This window comes from Haliotis asinina, chromosome 11 (assembly GCF_037392515.1).
Source record: "Haliotis asinina isolate JCU_RB_2024 chromosome 11, JCU_Hal_asi_v2, whole genome shotgun sequence".
NCBI classification, from domain to species: domain Eukaryota; kingdom Metazoa; phylum Mollusca; class Gastropoda; order Lepetellida; family Haliotidae; genus Haliotis; species Haliotis asinina.
In genome coordinates this window covers 46,000,581-46,014,645 of record NC_090290.1, presented here as the reverse complement: position 1 = coordinate 46,014,645, position 14,065 = coordinate 46,000,581, and the positions used below count along the sequence as shown (strand labels likewise).

At 39.6% G+C, this 14,065-nt stretch overlaps 1 protein-coding gene across 1 annotated transcript; it reads right to left on the bottom strand.

The window, feature by feature from the left end:
• Positions 1 to 3,260: 3,260 nt before the first annotated feature.
• Positions 3,261 to 13,545, bottom strand: LOC137256050 (sodium-dependent dopamine transporter-like). Its single transcript, XM_067793730.1, has 13 exons — positions 13,392 to 13,545; positions 12,763 to 12,894; positions 12,083 to 12,374; positions 11,203 to 11,335; positions 10,714 to 10,848; positions 10,394 to 10,497; positions 7,302 to 7,426; positions 6,536 to 6,648; positions 6,168 to 6,296; positions 5,817 to 5,916; positions 5,071 to 5,171; positions 4,247 to 4,417; positions 3,261 to 3,891 (listed from the first exon to the last, which is right to left on the bottom strand). Exons 1-13 carry the CDS (start codon positions 13,504 to 13,506, stop codon positions 3,793 to 3,795), a joined length of 1,749 nt encoding a protein of 582 aa, XP_067649831.1. The 5' UTR covers positions 13,507 to 13,545; the 3' UTR covers positions 3,261 to 3,792.
• Positions 13,546 to 14,065: the final 520 nt, after the last annotated feature.

The following is a 14,065-nucleotide window of genomic DNA, read 5'->3' as shown; positions in this document are numbered from 1 at the left end:
AGCTGTTATCACTTTCTGTAATGCGTTCAGATATCAACTTTCCTGTGTTACATAATTGTATTATTAGCAATAAGCATCTGATTATTGACTTTGTTCTATAGCCTAAGGGAATTAACTCTGTGTAAAAATAAAAAAAATGCCCATAATTTGCTGAATTTGCTGAATTTGCTGAATTTGCTGTGTGTATCAGGTTTCTCGAAACTCTCAGACAGTAGTGCTTGAGCCCGATACAAGCCCCGTGCGCTACTACTTGAATTTCCAGAAATATTATACAAGTCAGTTGAACTGTTCATATAGCGTCGTGTATTAATCGTACCGATACCAAAACCATTTTGATATATATAGTGTTAGTGAAATGAGTCACAGGTTGTCGCAAGCTGCAAGTCTGATTCTTATGTTAACCCCTCATATCCTAGGCGGGTGAAAACGGATAAGTTCGATATCCTCATGTACGACGGCGAGGCATCGAACTTCTGATATGTGTGAGAGAGTTGTAATCGCACCAAGATTTAAGACGAGACAAACTTCTTGCATCTACACAAGTCCCTTATAAATACAACGTGACACTCATTTTGTGATCACACTTTTATTTCAAATTTATAAACAGTCTATAAGAATACATTTTACATGCAAAACATAATATTACTTAAATATTACAAGATTGTCTACACATTGAGACTTTGGGGTATACGCGTATATTTAAATGCAAGTAAATGATTATTAACTTACAAATTTACATGTATGGGACCAGTTACATTCAAGTAATTTATTATGAGCTGTCATCTAATATGGGTACACATAGTACTTGATAATCTGAATCCACACAGGCAAATGAATGAGAAAGTTTTTCAAATCCGCAGAATTTCTGCCATATTATCATCATACACATGTTATGCAAAAATGTTGTTATTGGGTCCACGGTGGCTCGTGCTGTTTGGGGCCTGGCGTTGTTATGTATGAAGAGCTGCCGTTGACAGTCAACAAGGTGAAGGACGTACAGATGGAGAATCTGGTCGAAGTATCAATTGGCCGTCAGATTGCCCTGGACAAGCACGAGCTCCGATCTGCTGGTGTATGAGATCGCATCCCACACCATAACACTTCAATCTTCGGATCTGTCCACCTGTCTGATGCAGTTAGGAGCAAAACGTTAATTACGTTGTATATAGACACGATCTCTACCATTACGTCGTGTGAGGAGATAACGGGATTGCTTGGTAAACCATATGCGCCTCCAGTTTGACAGGTTCCATGGTAGCACCGTATTATACCATGTCAATCGTCGACGTCCAAGGAAGGAGCAAATTTTGGACGTTTGCCACGTATTCATACTTCTGGGAGACGGTTCCTGATTGTCTGATCGGACAGTCTTCGGGTTCCAAACTGTTCTTGTGCTGTGTCCCGGGCGGTATGATGGCGGTCACGTAGGTGGGTTACCTGGATGTACCGATCTTGGCTAGGCGTGGTGACTCTAGGTTTTCCTGATCTTGGACGGTCATTTCTCGAATTTGTTTGACGAAATCGATCGCACCATCGAGTTATTGTGTTGAAGATCATGTCACCTCACTCTTTGATTCGCCAGCTTCCAATCGTCGTATTGCATGGTTTCAATCGGCAGCGTTGAGAGGTCCCGTTTTCGTGTACAACGCATGCAAAGATCGTGGATGAAATTGTAATATTCATTTGGGTCTTTTATAGTCACATGCTTTGCTCGTGAGAAACAGTCATTGTGCCTGATATTCGTGCTGCATGAGATCCACGCACATCATGACAATTGATAAAACTGTTCGAAAATAATTTTGGCTGGGTTTGGTCAAGCATGACCTTCTGAAACATTCCAGAAGCAATGTTTAACCCTAAAACATTGTTTGAGTTTACATCTGTGTATAAAATTGTAAGTACCATTTTTGAATTTCATTTTGCGTTTCTGTTGTTTGAAGAGTGTATAAAATAATACATACTATTAACAATTTAATGCTAAAAATGCCATAGATTACCATCAACCAAAGTTAGAACACCACATCAGGACTTAATGGTACTTCTGCTATATACACGGTAGCCCAGGGATTGCACCATCCTTTTGGCTGATAGCGAGTACTAAGATCAGCCAAACAAATATTACAATTAACAACGCAGAGGGTGAAATATACTTTTTGACTTTCCAGCTAAGTAAATATCTTTTAAATCCAATCATCAAAAGACAACTAAACCGATACTCCTTGAAAGACAATTGAACTATTGATGCCCTGTGAATAAAAGTCAGTGAGGGCATATCTCTCGTCGCAAGGGATGCACACTGGATGACTGACAGCCCAATATATCTGTAACCGTTACCTGGGATTTTTTTGATGTACTGTATCGATTCCAGCTAGGGTGCCCTTGATTCCAGTTTCAGTAACAGAATCAGTCATTGTGTTACTGGTGATGCAAACATGGTTGGACAGGCAGCAAAGGACCCCATCGCTATGCCTAGTGGCAAGGTCGAATTTATATTAAAAGGAGATGATGGTTTGATATGTTATATTAGCTTGAAGAAAACGCGAATATGAAAATATTCTGTACTGTGTACATTTAGACTGTATATTGGTACATTGAAGTGCTGATTATGCATGTATGTACATGTATGTATGTATGTATGTATGTATGTATGTATGTGTGTGTGTGTGTGTATGTATGTATGTATGTATGTGTGTGTGTGTGTGTGTGTGTGTGTGTGTGTGTGTGCATGTATTTTGTGTGTGTTTGGGGTTTTCTTTATTATTATTATTTGTTGTTGTTGTATGTTATCCTTGCACAACGGTACATGATGGCACCGTAATGATGAAGTTTTGAGGTTTACAGTGACTAATGTAAGTGTGAGAAACGTGTATCATCCCCTCGCCAGTATCATTTAGAAAGGACTCTCTAACGCAGCGTGTGCCATCGTATCTACCTTTTCAGTTTTGAGTATCTGGAGATGAGAAAGAAACGAGCTAATGATGTTTGCTTGAAGGGTGTCTTTGTTTTGTACCGGTTGTGAACCGTAGGATGTTTCAGTTTTGTGTGAGTATCAAGTTCTCTCATATTCGATCGCGGCCTCTTCAGTTCTCAGCTCCTCTGTGTTATCAGATCCTGTTGCAGTATATTCAGCATGGCGCTATAGATGGTAATATTTCATTATAATCTTCTCCTTTATCTAAGTTGAAATAAGTAGTTAGAAATCTCTGCTTGCCGTTTTGACATGTTTAGATTTGGGCTAAATGATTACATGAGGAACATTGTGTCTACTCACATTTTAGTTTATTACAGTATCGGATGTATTATTGTGCTAACACCTGTTATCCGTCTTGAAGAAGGTGAATGCTAGATGAAGAATCCTTACCTTTGATTTTGTGAATCATGTTCCAATACATTTGAAACCGACGTATATGAATTGATTTAGGACACGCAGTTCCTCCAAGATTGCTTAATGATACGCCGGGCTTTAGCATTTCAGAGTCACATTTATTCAATTGTGCATCACAGAGCGGTGTGGTATATAATGCTCACCCTTTTCCATTTCCTTCATAGCGTCTTTGCTTCGTCGACCATGGTTTGCGAATGTGTAGAAAGATACGTCTGTTGTTTGTGTTTTCTAACCACAGTGTTCACTAGTACAGACATTGTCCAAGCACTTGCATTATATCCATACCTTTGGCATCTCGAAATGCCAAAGTTAAAAAACACAGAAACTAACTGACCCTATCAAAATTTTTAGATATCTGTTTTCATCCTTGAGTTACATATCCAAAATGGCTTTCCATCCGAGGATTTTCATAGCCAGGTTTCCAGAGACTGCATTGTGTTTAGAGTGCCATCTGTGATGCTTAGTTTACGCCAGTGGTCGTTAGGTTGGAACGATCTGACCACTCTCTGAAAAGAAGCATGTAATAAACACATTATGTCCATGTTCAAGGAAACACAGGAATCTACGAGATGGTTCATAGTTACAATATTTACTTCAAGTTTTCATAAAACTATTCATACTTCATTCTGGTTATACATCTTCATATAGGAATCAGTTTCTTCATGTACCTCCTCGAAAAGGCAAAGAACATCTGCACTTCCATGCATACCCTTATCTGAGTCCGGTAGGATAAATCTACGTACTTGATATATTCTTCCTTTTTTGTATTTCCGGGTTATCTGTGTGTTTCATAGACATTATTCGCAGTGCTTTGGTAACAATCAGCGAGAGTTAAACATGAATGTACATGTATCCAAGTACCTCCTTGAATGTAGACCCTTGAGTGTGGTACACAGTCCAGGTGAAAATGATGGGGAGCTGTATTATGGAAATACTTGATATCATCCACCCGACACCTGTTGCCCAGGTAGGGTAGATATAGTCTCCGTACTTGGGGGGTCGGTAGGAGTAGACAGAGTAACAAATGATTGCCTGATAAAAAAAAAACGTTGTATATGATGTGATGTGAATATTTCACTCTTAACCTTCATTATCACTTGCAGTACACTTGACTTGGCTTAAATGGAAAACTCGTATGATAATTCCTATTCAGAACTAGTCTGCATTGACAAATGCGATATAACCAAGAGAGATAATACGTGACAGATTCCACATATTGTTTTTGCCGTAACGTATGTTTTTGTTTTTTGTTCAAAATTGAGAGGATACGTAAGACCCAAAAATTTTAAAGTCAATTTAAACTTACCAGGAATTGTCAACGTTTATTGGTTATTATAATTTGGCTGACATTTCCTTCAGTTGCCAGCGGGCTAAGGGATGGTGTAAATCCAGCGAGGTTCCATGCAGGTAGCAAACGTAATGTAAGTGCCCATGGATCCTAGTATGGTGAGCTGCCTTCAGTTAGCGATTTATAGCCCGTGTTTTATACTGTATTTGGAATTGGAATGTTGTAGCTTTACTCGCTAGTTTTATATTCGTGGCTGTGATTCTCTAGTATTTTCACTGTCCAACGTCGACAGGTTTTAATTTTCCACGTGTTTTCACTTTAATCGTATAAATTGTTTTCGTCACCATATGGCACAGATACTGCCGATGTGACGTTAACTATAAACTCACTAAATTACCGATAAAAGAATGGGACACACATACTTGATAGACAGAAGCATCACTCTTGGGACTGTTTTTCCCCACATAGCCACAATATCTCGTTTCAACCTCTCCAAACCTAAAATACAAAGATTAAAATATGACAAAACGTTCAACATGTGACGTCATCTTTACTCTGAAGTTTAAACAAGTCTTTTAAGTCTTCAGGCCGACCATGGTCCCTAGTATGGTGATCTATCTTCTGTTGTTGGCGAACTATAGCCTTTTATATTGTATTGTATTGTCCAAATAGTGATATTAGTTTTAACTTTCCATTAGTTTTAATTCAAATTGTGATCTTCTAGTTGTTTTACCGTTCTTCGCCGACAGGTTTTTATAATATGCATATATTCAATTTAAATGTTAAATGTTCCCGTCACGAAATGGCTGCAAAAGTACCGATGTGACGTTAAATATTAACTCACTCACTCACTCACTCTTCAGGTCCATACATATAGCTCACTATTTGCCACATTTAATAACTGTGGCTAATGCGAAAAAAACACGCTTGCTGATCAAGACCTGTTGTTTATCATGCAGCAACATTTCATGTGGACATTGATGCAATTCAATTTTGAAACATCCCATTGTTACTGTGTGAATTATGTTCCAGTCAGATTGCATAGGTTTGAATGGCACCTGTCGCTGAGTCAGAAACAGCTCACCAGCTCAAGCTACCTCAAAGAATGTAATTCATTAAGGGATAAAAGATACACATTCTTACCATAACACCAACTCACAACGAAACATTCGAGGATTGCAAAGACAGCTATGGCAGGGAAGTAGGTGTACCAGTCCACCAGAGTCACAATGTAGATTCCACCCTAGGAAGAGGACATTCACCTGTGCATGTCTGACATAAAGGGATCACATTTTAAACAGAAGTAATATTCTTCGCTAACCCCTCGTGTACGATGAACCTTTCCAATTTGTTTTATCTCAGACACACCGTATTAATTCTTATGCATACACATGCATTGATAATGCACGGGCATGCTAGAGTTACTTGTCATAAAGTCTGCATACACTAATAGGGCAGCGTTCCTTTTGTGCAAATGGTTGCAGTTTCCCCTACCTGTGTTGTGCAGGGAAGGGCGAACAGGAAGTTGCTCAATAGTATCACAGCTACGAGAACCCATCGTCGCTTAACTAGTCCTTGAAATACGTCTTCAGTGGCTGCAATCATTATCTCCAGACCAGGCAGCTAAGGAAATAATCGGATTCAAATAGATTCTTGTTCTGTTATTGTTCAGTACGTCAATGGATAATGCCAGTGATCCGTTAGTGCATCACAACATACGACATTGGTACGAATACGATTTTCAATACGTTAAGAAGGCAGTGACATATAGTTACCGACATGTAAACAGATGAATATGGCCGTTGCATGGAACCAACGGTATGTAACATGTAAGATAAGAGAAATGGCGACTTATAATTTACCACTGTGTCGACTTCAAGTGTTATCAGAGCAAGGAAGGTCAAAGCAGGCCAAACATGTGGCAGGGGTAGATACGTCATCACTTCGGGGTAGATAATGAAGGCTAGATTGAAACCTGAAATGCATAATTAATCACGAACGTCACTATGCCTTTAAACCCGGAAGCAGATGTTATCAGTATGGAGAAAATGACCATTGATTCTTCACTAGAATGTCGACCATAGTCATGATTCAAATCCGTATCGACACCTGATCTTAGGTAGAAATAGTTAATATCAAATATGATATAACACATAGAAATAAAGGTTACCTACTTATGTGATAACACAAACTACACATGCGGGTATTTAGTCAATCTCTTATTTACTAACAACAGGGCACATGTGTAGAAAGACGCTATTGTATTTATTACACCTTTCCACTGACTGCAGTCTCCTAGAAAAATTACAAATCTGCTTGTTCACTGGATTGAACAAAATAACTAATTTTTCTTTGCCTTCCATGGAGATCTAGATAAGAACATTGAGTAAGTCGCTGTAAAGGACAGTTAGAATGCAGTGTATACCAGCTTGTGAAACCCTCTATGACCAAGACACTGAATAAAACAAAGAGGGATCTAATCTCTGAAATTTGGACCCTTCAAGAAAGGGCATTGTGTAGAAATTTCGCTCTTCGATAAAAATAGAGTAGTGTACGTCACAATCATCTAAAGCGTTACCTGACAGTTGGACAGTGTCTTCTTACATAATAGCTCCTAACCAAAAGTACCTGATGATTCGTAAGATTCTACAGGAACTCCACGTAAGTAGGCAACATGTCCAATTATTGCGAAGAAAGCAAACCCAACAAAAATAAGACAGAGCATGTCGGCAATGCTGACTATCAGAACATCCCTGAAATAGAAAAGATAATTGACATGTAATGTATCACAACAATTTCATACAAGTTGGAGGGAATACGATTTGGATTACCACTCGTTCAACTATAGTCATAGACAAATCGTAATACCTATCTGTTCATGTTTTGTCGAAAGGACAGACCCTCTTGGTAGATCTAGTATCTTTTCAGTGCACAAATATAATTTATGGAATTCACTTTCTGTTTTAGGTCAAAATTTGATAAGGATCAAGAGGTTATATGTGTGCAATTTACCACTAACGTTAACATATCAAAAGACATAAATTTGACTCAGAAACGTGTTTACTCAGATTATGAATGAAAATTCATGAACGACATGAACTTTTATCAATACGGAATGCTTGAAAACTGATAACAACACCAAAATACATTTCATTACAAAATGTTAACAGCAAACCAGAAAAAGAATTACACAGTTTTGGGGGATAGTCCATCATTACACATAGTCGGTGAAGTGTCAATACCGTGTATGACTGCCCCTTGCATCAGTGACGGCTTTACAAAGTCGAGTCATGCTGTCAATAAGCACCCGGATGTTTCCAATGGGAAGGTTGTTCGACTCTTCCACGAGGGCGTTTCCGAGCTCTGCCAAAGTCGTGGGTTGTGCTCTACGGCGTGAAAGGGCAACTGCTCCACCACTCTGGTGCGAAGAGGACGGGCGTAATCATCCGTCAGGATGTACGTAGGGCCAGCAGCACCAGCGTAGGGTCGGACGTAAACATCGAGGATCTCATCCCGGTACCGCACCCCCGTCATTGTTCCTTTCTCCAGGACATAAAGATCTGTTCTTCCATCCCTACTGATTCCACCCCAGACCATGATGGAACCACCACAACCATAACGGTCATGTTCACTAATGCTGACATCATGGAAACGTTCACGTTGTCGTCGTCACACTCGGTGCCTCCTGTCTGTTAAGTCCAAACAATACCTGGACTCATCGGTGAACAGAACTGGAACCCAATCGTTCTGTGTCCAAGTAACATGATCTTCAGCCCAGTCCAATCGCTCAAGCCGGTGTCGAACAGTCAGGGGGATGCGAACACATGCCCTTCTCGAGTTGAGGCCTGCATTGTGAAGACGATTCCGTATCGTCTGAGTGGGCACATTCAACCACGAGGCGTTCAGGAGGTCTTTACGTAGGCTGGTTGCTGTCCAGAAGGGACGGCGTCGTGGCTGAAGAGCCACAAAATGGTCTTGGCGTTGGGTTGTCGACATCTGACGACCACCCCCATGTCGGCGTGCTGCAGTACCAAAAGTTTGCTGTCGGTTCCACGCCCGGTTTACAACGCTCTGGCTGATGTTTAGTGCATTTGCGACGTCACGTTGTCAATAGCCATCGTCAAGCATTCCAATACATCTGCCCAGTTGTTCTATCGTCTTAGACGTTGAGGGGGCATTGTGTTGATAAACGTGGTGTAAACACTCAAGAGAGTTTGAAATTTTAAAAAGAATCAGACACCGATGCCTGAGTGAAAATCGTACAATGGTAGCAAAAGCATTAACTGTGATGAAAAACGTATTTCCCATTGCATGAAATATACGTGCAAGTTTGTTGAAGACGTTTTTGATTTCACTTGAACACAATATTGCCACTTATGCAGTTATTTGTCTTTTAAAAAGAATAATATCTATGATCCTTATCAAATTTTGAGTAGTATATGGTGTCCGTTTGTAACTTTGTTGAGTGTATATATACACTCAATATACTGAATAATACACATCAGCAGAATGTGATCAATTTTCTGTTTACATACTTCAAGCAGCTATGTGTTTACATACCTAAAGCATTTGTGTGCTATAAATGTTTAGTTGCATAACCAAACCAATTTTTTTTCTCTGTCTAATTGCATACACGAGGCAATTCTCATACGTCAACCAGCCATGTGATTTTGTGTGTGTTGACACAGTTAAAATTGTTTTAGTAACTGGGTATTTAGTGTTTACATACCTAAAACATTTGGTTTGAATTTATGAACCTAAAACAGCAGAATATGCGGTTGTGTAGTGGTCACATACCCAACGTAGTTGTTTTTGCTGTTGTTTTTGCTGTTGTTTTTGCTGTTGTTTTTGCTGTTGTAGTTGTTGTGTAATAACATGCTTGAAGCAGCTGCTTGTCACATTCTGTGAATGATGTTACGTACGACAGTATCTTATTTTTGAATAATGATTCCTTTTTTTGCGACTGTGATATGTTTAATAGCATAGTGATTACTGTTATATTTTATACAGTCTCTCATAACTATTACATAGACTGGCGTATTACATTTTATCTACTGTACGTATGTCTTAGAATGTTAATGTCTATTGTAACAGGATGAGGCTTTAATAAACAGTCTGTCTGTCTGTCTGTGTCGTGTTCTCTTAACTAAGTCCAATATTGTAAACGTACCTTTTTCGCTTGGTGCAAATTTCGCGAAACTGACAGTATTGACTACTTCACGCGACAAGTATTCGCGCAATCGGTAGTCTCCGGTAAGTACTGCACCCTTGCCAAGGATATTTTCACAGTTATAAGAAGCAATTTTATTGGATAAAGATTTCTAAAGACGCACATTTCCCTCAGTCTGCTATAAGGATCGTGATTGGTGGCGCGAAAAGCGCGAAATTGAAACCTGGCCTACAGTATTTTTGATTTCGTTGGTTCTATTTATATAGCCAATGCTGTTTTAGCAACCGTGCCTTGTCCTCTTGGACATGTTTGTGTTTATGAACTGATTATAGCTTAATGTGAATTTGTTTTGTGTTTACTTAAGCAGTTGTTCGTCACTTCGTCTTGCGTCTGCACACTTATAGCAGTTGATAGTAATGTTGTTTCATGTCTAAAGTAGCTGTTGCATTACTTTTCCATGTACAGCACACCTGAAGCAGTTGCTTGTTAATGCGTCTTGAATTTACACACATAAAGCATCTCTTTGTGACGCTGTATTGTGTTTACGTACCTAAAGCAGTTGTTGGTTACTTTGTTGTGTCCAGACATTGTAATGATGTTTCCCATGGCTATATTCAGAGAATATAGTGCCAGACTACATGCTTCTATCCATATCTGTACAAATGAAAAACACGTAGACCTGCAGCGTTGACTGCATGACAGATTATCAAAAACAGGTGATTTGGAATGTACAGTTCCAAAGCATAATGTAAATCACAGTATTCATACAGTTTCTGCTACACGTATAAAGCATCATATTCATTGACTTCTATTTACTACAAGAATATTACCATACCAATAATGATCTTGGTTGGAGTACCATTAACTTACTCCTGGTTCCAAAAGTTTCTCAAACTTTGGATTCACATAGAAGTAAATTCCATCAGCAGAACCCGGAAGTAGGCATCCCTGAACGAGGAAGACGATAACAAGGATGATGGGAAGGCCCACTGTGACGTACACGACCTGTATCAATGGAAGCGTTGTAAAGGTCGTTTATCGTGGCATGTGTAATAAAAGAAAAGAAACTATCAACACAACTCCTGATTGTTTTAGCAAATTAAGAAAGTAAAGTAGATCATACTTTATGTTTAGGGTTCAGGAATCACCTATTATATGTCTTTAGGTTTGAAGAAAGTTAACTGAATAACAAAAACCTATTCTCGAGACCTGTTTTAATGCTTACTGTGATGATCAGGTGTAAAACGAAACGCACATAACGACGAATACATGCTTCATAATAATAATGTATCCGTACGCTAATCATACGATCCTATGTACTGCACACCTGTCACAAGAAATGTTTAGCGAGTCACTTGCCTTTCCTGATACTCTGACCCCTTGGAAAATAAACAAGAACATGATGACGCATGTAATTGCCATTAACCCAACCAGAGGCCAGCGCATGCTACCCAGATTGTCCAGACCATCAGTCATCTGTAGCACCTGGAATCTGGTAACAATAAAATTCTTTGGACATAAACTGCTAGAAGAGATTTACATTGTTAGCGTTCTAGTGAGGTTGAAAAAGAAGCCGGAACACTACTGAAGTGATATAAAACACAAATATGACACTACCAACATCCACGGGTTCGCCTACCCCTATTGCTACCACGTGTGAAGCCGATCCTGGTGTCCCCGGCGTGGTATTTGTGGTATTTGCTAAAACTGACGGAAGTGGCGTAAACCAAAGTGACACACGTACATAATGCAATTGACAAGGACATGTTCCACCTGAACTTGCGTGAGTGGGTGACTTGAAGTTTGTGTCATAGCGGCAGTATATCAGCCACATCGTGACTTAAAATAGTTATAAATTCATAATAAATGGGAACATGTCCGCCAAGCATGCCGAATCTGACGCAGGTGAGATGCCATTATAGACATTGAATTCAGCTTTGAGCACGGTCCTAAGGCAATATCAAAGCGGGGTCAGATCAACAATCTAGAGACCATTACTACTGAGTACTGTAGTACTTTGTTATGGGCAAGGACCGCAACTGGTTTTACACCACTCTTTCAGGTACTAGCAATTACTGCGAAGTGTGTCCGAAAAATAACAGATAGTGTCACTTAACTGACAGTACATAATCAATCCTTGATAGGACTCAACCCACCAGAATTGGTACTTTACAAAGAAAGCGTAATACCAAATATAACATGTGGCACCTTTGACCACTTCCTTAATGACTCAACATACCTCCAAAATTCCTCTGCAGCAGTCATTCCCGTGACAATAACGTTAGTGAAGTTACTGGACGTCGTGGCATTGACACCTCCGGACGTGATGTCAGTAGCATTGGTTCCAGTATTCCTCATGAAGCTGTTGTCGATGTTTGTTATGCATGCAGGGGTGTTCCAGGAGTTGTCACAGCTGGCCCAGGGAAGCTTGCCGATGAACGAGTGGTAGAAGTAATACATGAACCAGGCAAATATGGCCATGTAGTAGGTCACATACAGCCACATCACTGTAGCAATCCCGGAACCAATGCCTGGGGCGTGTAGAGGGAGGAAAATCATACTGAGGTCGTTTGCACATAGTGTATGATGATTATAGACAATTTAGCATCTTAAACCTTAGTCCGAGCACTTGGTACCAATTTCATTTTTCTGCGTTGAAATCTACAAGTAACTTTGCTCCAAATCAAAAACACAATACCTTGAATCCCTAATTCAGTCATTTTGCTTTAATGGTTTTCGTATTTAATGCCATCATCTCTTCACATTTTGTTCCGATATTTCAACAATCGTCTGCTAAATGTAACATGAATTTATTTAACCAAGCGCAAACTCATACTCAAGCACATTTTCAAAATATTTTACTAACAGGCAAGTATTCGTCTCTTGTTCTATTTACTTTCACAAATAATTTCAGCTTACCTTTAAATGGTGGGCATAAGTTCCAGACGTTAATAGGACCACTTTGAGAGAGTTGGCCAATCACCATCTCCAAAAACACACATGGAATAGCGCCGAGGAATGTAAAGATGGCATAAGGTATGAGGAATGCTCCTGAAACAAAATAGTTCCAATCTTAAATGGCACATCAACATATAAACGGATACTCAAAAAAATAGAATTATATTCCTATAATTTAACTTATTGCAACACAATTTTGTGTTTCACTTCCTAATGTTTGCAAAATAGGCGTATTTAGGCGTCTTCACGAGAATCTGCCAATTTCTAATGAGATATCAGCCTAAGTACTTTCCACGTCCTCACAGAATCATATCCTGTATAGCTGAAAGATGATCTATTCAGGCCTATTTCATCCGGTCCCGAATGATCCCGACCTATTTTCCCTCGAAAATATTTTTCTTTGCCAACTGAAAAACACCCCTGATCCTCTGTCATTGTCTGTCGAGTTTTTATCCAGTGACCGCAAACAGAAAAAGAGGCGCCTTCGTGTTTGTACTGATTTACGTTTGGTGAGTAGATTTAGTGGAGTAAGATACTGTCTTATTTATTCAGTATTTATGCAGGAAATCATATTACACAACGGTACCTACCTCCGCCGTTCCGCATGCATAAGTATGGAAACTTGATGAGCGACCCAGAACCAATGCTGCCTCCAAGGAGGGTGATGAGGTAGTCCAAGTGATGCCGCCATCGTTCAGGTGCCATTGGGACGCGACTGTTGAACTGATCTGTAACAGAATGGACATGCATACTGATGCCACCCGGTATTAAGTACGTATACTGCATCACGAAGTCTGCGTCATGCACACGCAGTAAATGTATTAGGGTAACAGCCGTTGCACCTCACACACATCATTTTATCACGATCGCCCGCAGTAGATTGGTCTTAGTAGGGATTTCATTATCGGGGAAACCAAAAACAAATCTACATACATTTTTAAAAATTGCCTATTCATATGTTACACAATTGGACACCGAATTACAATGAATGCACTGATAAACATACAGTATTCTGTCACGTAAAGCACATAAAACAGAGCAAGTAATAGTTTACGAAATTTGGAAAATATTGTTACTTGGCCTAGCTGTTCACTGGACGTCTTTTGCACTGACTGTGTTATATGAGCATGTGTGGGTTTTGTACGGTGCGGTGCGGTGCGGTGAGGTGGGGTGCGGCTGTTGTTTGATCTTGCATAGGTGTTAAAACTAATATCAAAATGAGAGAGTGAGTGAGTCGGTGTAATTTCTGACAGTATGTTCAAGA